At 39.2% G+C, this 6,918-nt stretch overlaps 1 protein-coding gene across 1 annotated transcript; it reads left to right on the top strand.

Annotated features, from left to right (window-relative positions):
• The first annotated feature begins 1,082 nt into the window (after positions 1–1,082).
• LOC145823755 (uncharacterized) lies at positions 1,083–1,604 on the top strand. The gene is made up of 2 exons (XM_082923276.1): positions 1,083–1,418; positions 1,536–1,604. Exons 1-2 carry the CDS (start codon positions 1,083–1,085, stop codon positions 1,602–1,604), a joined length of 405 nt encoding a protein of 134 aa, XP_082779402.1.
• Positions 1,605–6,918: the final 5,314 nt, after the last annotated feature.

Below are 6,918 nucleotides of genomic sequence, written 5' to 3'. Positions count from 1 at the left end.
TTTAAAAGAAGTTTCTGACTTGTTTCCAATCTTGGTTGTCATCACGAAAGGAGAAAGCGAGGAGGATTGGCGGGAACCATTCATAGCTTACCTTCAACATGGTAGGCTACCTGAAGATAAAGTAAAGAGAATTGAAGTGAGACGCAGGGCTACCAAATTCGTCTTGTGGAAAGACGGGTTATACAAAAGGTCTTTGGATGGAATGTACATGCGGTGTATAGCCAAGGAGAGTATTCAAGAGGTAATGGCAGAAGTACATGCGGGTGTATGTGGGGCACCCCAAAGTGGTCCTAAATTATATATGCAGCTAAAACGGTTGGGATACTATTGGCCGACTATGATTGTAGATCGCATAGATTACGCTCGAAGATGTCGTGTGTTTGGTTTGTGTTTGTAGAGTAGTTTTTGATATAAAAAGTACGTAAACTTGTTTGGTTTGCCTTTTTTCAGAAATGGTTTTGGAAAATTGTTTTGGGGACAGAGTTTTAAAAAAAGTGATTGATTTGATGTGTATGAGAGAGTGATTTTGGAAAGTAGGTAACCAAACAAAATTTTGAGATTTTTTTTTGGAAAAATTTGCTTGGTGGTTTGATTACTCTTGAAAATTTGTTTGTAGAGAATTTTTTCCAAATTTTTTTCTGAAAAACAAACTAAACAAGCCGTCAAGTCTGCCAATTCCATGGGAACTTTCTCCACCAACCTCCAAAGCCTTTACATTTAACAACTTGTTCTTGGCCATTTGCAACATGGGGTATGGACATTATTGGTCCTTTTGTACCTCTATCTTAGCAGGATATCGATACATCCTGGCTACTACTCTATTTCTCAAAATGGGCAGAGGCCGTGGCTTTAAAGGATATAAAAAGCACAGTTGTTTCCGAGTTCATCCGAACCCAATCATTTACAGGTTCGGAATTCCAGAAAGTGTCATCATGGATAATGGACAACCGTTCAGGAGTGATGCTTTGAACAAGTTATTTGCCAAGTACAAAATAAAAAACAACCATTCATCGAGATATCATGCACCTGCCAATGGTTTGACAAAAGCTTTTAACAAGACATTGTGAAAAATTTTCAAGAAGATGGTGGATAAGAACAAAAGAACTTGGCACGAAAAGTTACAAGAAGCTTTGTGGGCTTATTGGACTTCGCACAGAACTCGTACTCAAGCAACCCCTTATTCGTTGGTTTTTGGAGGAGAAGCTGTGTTACCACTTGAGGTTCAAATACCGTCATTGCGAGTGGCAATACAAGAGTTCTTAATAGAAGATGAAAGTGCAAGAGTGAGGTTGGCTGAGCTCGAGACCCTAGATGAAAGAAGGTTGTATGTTCAACAGAACTTGGTGATCTACCAACAAAGGATGACAAATGCATTTAATAAAAGAGTGAGGCTTTGCTCCTTTAAGAAAGGAGACTTGGTACTAATTGTTAGAACACCCATAGTAGTCTCACGAAGAACTAAAGGAAAGCTTGAGCCCAAATGGGAAGGACTTTATGTGATTGAGAAGGTTTATTCTAATGGGGCCTATTTGTAGATAACGATGGATGGTGACAGAATCATTCCCCCAACCAATGCAAGGTTCTTGAAGAGATATTACCCTTAAGAAAGCTTGTTAGGTTGAAAACCTGAAAGGGCGGCCTAGGCAAAAGTTGGGGTGACTATTGTATGTAAACTGTTAAAATACTCCACCGAAATCTAAGGTGGTAAAACATTGGATATTCCGGACCTGCAAGAGTATAAACTGTGTACGGCCAAACATAAGTCGAAGTCCACCAACGGTATTGTATGTGGTTAAACTGCTAAAATACCGTACCGAAATCTAAGGTGGTAAAACATTGGATACTCTTGGCCCGCAAGAATATAAACTATGTACGGCCAAACATAAGTCGAAGATTGTATGTGGTTAAATTGCTAAAATACCCCACCGAATTTTAAGGTGATAAAACATTGGATACTCCTGGCCCGCAAGAGTATAAACTGTGAACGGCTAAAATAAGACAAATCAATGTATTGTATTGAGAAATTTTATATAACAAATAAATCTATCACTGATCGAAATTTCATAAATACGTTATGTTCGGATGAATAACAAAATAAAAGTGCATTCATTCATTAAGAGAAGCCTTAGCCCTTTCAGAAGCACGTTCCACAACATTGTGTTATCCATTCTTCTTCTTGTGCTGGCTCAAAACATTCAAAGCGGTTTGCACGTCTTCTTCTGATTTAGAAACACTCTTGGATGCTTGTGCAAAATCACACAAAGGATGCATGTTCCTCTTGGGTGGATGACAATTCCTCTTCAAGTTTGAGTTATTCTTTGGTTTGAAAAATCCTTTGATTAAGGCCCGCAATGTACTCATCCGACTTGATAATTGAAGCAGATAACTGTTCATATTTGCTAGAAACTTTGTCAAAATGAAGCTTCTTTTCATAGTATTGGGCCTTAAATTCTGCAGTAGACAAGTTAGAAGAATTTGTAAGTTGGATTTTTAAAGAAAAACACCCAAGGAATATCTTCACCTTCTTGTAAAAGGAGGTGAAGTCTACATCCAAACTCTTCAAAATCATGAAAACGTTGTTTGCTATAGCAATCATGCCATTAACATCCGTCATTTATTGGAGATAGTAAGACCTTCTGAATATGGGTGGCTGCTTCGTTAGAGGAAGTTCCCAAAAGAAGGCTAGATGAAGCAAGGGGTGCTTCAAGTTGGTCAAATAATTTGTTAACCCCATTAGCTTCAAGTAAGTCTGCAAGAATTTGGGCCTCTTCCGAGGTATTAGAAGTAATTTTGTCTGCCTTTTTCAATGTGTCAGAAGTAATTTATGTGAAAATAGGAGACACTCAATGAAAACATAGAAGGTAAAAACAATATATATATATATATATATATGGATGAATGAAGTATACCTTAGTGTATGGCTTGAAGAGACTTAGGTGTGGGAGGAGACAAGTTGTTATTCTCACAAGTGGACCACGGATTCTGCAATGTGGCATGATCTAAAAAGAAAAGAGTTCCTTCAGTATGTAAACATGATGAAATAAAATGAGGTACAAGGAATGAATAAGAATACCCTTAAAGGTAGCCAATGGCATATGCGAGGCGGCTGGGGAAGTTCGAGGTGCAGTGCCTAAGAAAATGAAAGGTATTTAAAAAAAAACACAAAAAAAAAAGGAAATTATACCTTTCTCTAACAGCTTGGATGGCTTTTTCGAAGAAAGAGAAGAAAAACCTGCATTTGTGGGAGGCAATTTACTCATCTTAGTCAGTGTGCCATCCAAAAGAGGGGAGAAGGAATTTCAACACTCTTAATGTGAATACGACCCAAGGCAGTTAATTTATACCCATCTCCCTCAAAGAGTTTTTGAATCATATTCTCATCTTTATCTTCAAGAAAAGAGTATAGGTATGTGCGAAATTGGTCCATTAGGGTTTTGGTCGATACTGTTGGTTGGGAAGTTCCTGTACAATCACTAATAGACATAGTCTCTGGAAAAAGCTTTGCTAGACTAGAAAATTGAGGGCCAGAATCTACTTGCTCAAAACTAAATCTCATTTTAAATTGAGAATTACACGTATCCTTAAAAAGATGAAGGAGATCTGAAACCGAGTAACTAGATCGGGAAGGAGCAATAGATGGCTGACTATTATCCATTCTCTGAGGTAACGATGCTTCCAGAGCAATAGGTGAAGATGATGACCTAGCTCTAGAGTAAGAAGGCTTCTTCGTCTTTCGGTCTTTAATTGACATATCTAGTTTTCTCTTGCGTAAAGATTTCGGCTGGGTATGAGTAACATATTGGAGCACGGTAAAGGAAGCTCCCAACCACAAATTGGCATAAGGCATGGTTATGTGAGAAGTGGATCGGGAGCTTGGTAACTCCAACAAGACTTTTGTACCACATCATAGCATATGACGCAAGTTGTAATAAAATTTAGACCACTTAGAGGGCTGCCGACAAGATACATTAAGCAGTGTAGGGCACACTTGAGCAAACCCAAATTGATGACCGTATCGGTTAGGGGAGTGTGGTTCAGAAATGAAATTAAATCCCATTTTAAAAGTTAAAAGACCTGGCCTCAAAGATATAAGATAGCCAAGGTGGAAAAGTGATATCCTTTCAAAGTCGACCAGAATGCCTGGAGGTTCACCTTCATGGGTAAGAGCCCTAAACTGACACTCTGTATGATAGGTTAGGAGAGAGTCCACAAATGAAAATTTATCAGTAAAAAACTGGGTAGCTGATTGGTTTCCAATAAACCCAAGATATGGCATGAAATGAATATCAGGAATTAGACAAATTGACCGAGGATCCCAAGAGAGTAAGTCTTAATAAAATATAATGAAATCCATCCAAAAAGGTACTGTAAAGGACGCCGAATATTTTCCTTCCCAGGTGAAGGTGATGATGCCATTTTACTAAGAGAATGATAGAGGTATGCAAGGACGGGGATGGCCAGGCTAAATAAGGTTCCACCGACCATTTTGGTGGCCGCATGAAAGGTAGTTGGACGAATTTCCCCGGAAGAGTGAGGGAAGATAAATCCGCTAAGCCAACTCGCCAAAAAACCAGAAAGATACACGTCATCAGGGATTCTACCTTTTCATCGAAAACCACTAATCGAAGTTGGGGATTCGTCAATAAATTTGAAAGTCCAGTGGTTAAACTTCTTGGATTGAAAAGAGCTGGCATAAATGTTGAAAAGCCCACAGCACGCCTTGGATGTCTAGGACGAATATAAAACGTCATTGGAGGGGGTGAACTCTTCATAAAACTCGCCACGGATGGGAAGGTTGCTAATGCGATGAAGGTCCCATAAAGAGATCCCAAGTTCGCCGTAAATGGTGTGGAAAGTGTTGGTGTCGGGTGATCACCTCTCTAAGACTCCTTTGAGCAGGGCAACATTCCTAGCATAAACAAATTGGGATACATAGATTGCGGCATAAATCCCACACGTCTTCAAAATAGGGGCAAATGTGGAAAGAACGTCATTCAACCAAAAAATCCATATAGGGGATTGCAAATGGGTAGAGATGCCGCAGACATTAAAAGAATTATCCCACTTCAATTTTTCATGTTTCATTCTCTTAAGAAGAGTATTAAATTCAGAGCAGTCAAGGTCTTTAGAAAATGGATGGAGGATTGAGACATGGAATGAACTGATTGATTTGGAGTGCCCTTTCTCGAGAATCTCACAGCAGTTTTGAATTCCTGTATAGACCAAGTCTTCGGAAGCTGTATGTAAAGGGACGTAGGGGTCCAACTCGGTGGGTGACAATAAAGCAGTGATATGTTTGTGCCGAATTATTTTCGGACCAGATTTATCCGATACATCCCTCTCGTCACGTCAAAGATATTAAGTGTCTTTTCCATGTTGCCTAAAAATAAAAAAATAAAAAAATAAAAAATAAAGGTTAGTAAAGGCAAAATGTCATAATATAAAGAAATTGGCGAAAGCCCTTGCCAAGGAATCAAGCCGTTGGGGTGAAGCACACATTCACTGCCAAGGAATCATGCCGTTGGGGTGACGGGCACATTCACTGCTAAGGAATCAAGCCGTTGGGGTGATGGACACATTCACTACCAAGGAATCAGCCAAGGAATCAAGCCGTTGGGGGTGACGGGCACATTTACTGCCAAGGAATCAAGCCGTTGGCATGACGGGCACATTTACTGCCAAGGAATCAAGTCGTTAGGGTGACGGACACAATCACTGCCAAGGAATCAAGCCATTGGGGTAATGGACACAATCACTGCCAAGGAATCAAGCCATTGGGATGAGGGACACAATTACTGCCAAGGAATCAAGCCATTGGGGTGAGGGACACAATCACTGCCAAGGAATCAAGCCATTGGGGTGAAAGGACGCAATCACTACCAAGGATTCAAGCTACTCAATGTCATTAGCTGGAAGGGGCAATGGTACCTGCAAACAAACTTTGACGCCTTGTGTGTTGCCTGCAAAAGAGGGAAGAAGACATGAAATAATTGCCCCCAAAAAAAAAAAACCTTGTAATTTGTACAGTTAAAATTCACTTGCACGAATCACGAGGGGGCATGCCTTTATTAGATTTAGATTTTAAAAAAAAAATAGAGACAAATTTCTACATAAGGGGCCAGAAATTTGTGAGGGTTTAGCCAAAGAAGTCAAAGGGAAAAGCAGATTTTTGTAGCTTGAGATCTTGCTGGTCGATAATTAATGTCCAGTGTTCCTCATTTGTTCAAGGATACAAGCAGTAGATTCCTTGGTCATATCCACAAGTAAGGACTTTGTACATTGGCTGTTAAAAAACATCTCCTAAATAACACAGCAACAAACAGGTTGCTGCAAAAAAAAAAAAAAGAGGTGTAGTTTCAATCTTTACGTGCTTGTCTTGACTTCAAAAAGGGTCTTTGTTTGATTAGTTGGATTTGTGGTCTAGCAAAATGGGCTGTCTCTATTCATATCTAGGCCATATCTGCTAAACAAACATGATAGCAGGTTATACACATAATAAAAAAATTTTCTGCTTGAATGTTAAAAAAAAAAAAGGAAAAAAGGAAAAAAAAAAAAGAAGGCAGTTCATATGGGTTATAAAAAGGCTCATGGAGAAAAAATTTTTGCTGGAAGGTAAAAAAAAGGGGGTTCATTCAGGTTATATATGTGAAAAGAAAGAGGGGCTCATGTAGAAAGAAATTCTGCTATAGGGCCAAGTAAAAAAAGAGGTCTCAGCTTCATCGAAAAAAAAAAAAGAGAAGAAGAAAGGTGAGGAGTCTCATAAATAAAAGACTCTTGCAAAAGAAGTGGTGGTAGGTTTGGCTTTACATAAAATAAATCCAAGAGGGAAGAAGCCCATGAAAGAAATGCCCAGTTAAACTCTTGGGCCTTACCCATGACCTTTCACTTGAAAAAAAAGGCCCAAGGATTATAAGGAGT

The sequence above is a fragment of the Camellia sinensis genome, chromosome 4 (genome assembly GCF_055761805.1).
Source record: "Camellia sinensis isolate YWXY chromosome 4, ASM5576180v1, whole genome shotgun sequence".
Classification (NCBI taxonomy): domain Eukaryota; kingdom Viridiplantae; phylum Streptophyta; class Magnoliopsida; order Ericales; family Theaceae; genus Camellia; species Camellia sinensis.
Note: the sequence above shows the minus strand (reverse complement) of the source record. Positions and strands in the feature narration are given on the sequence as shown.

Coding starts and splice junctions, on each gene's coding strand:
- LOC145823755 (XM_082923276.1), top strand. CDS start 1,083: ATGGTGGATAAGAACAAAAGAACTTGGCACGAAAAGTTACAAGAAGCT. Junction 1,419..1,535: donor CCTTTAAGAAAGGAGACTTG/GTACTAATTGTT, acceptor GCCTATTTGTAG/ATAACGATGGATGGTGACAG.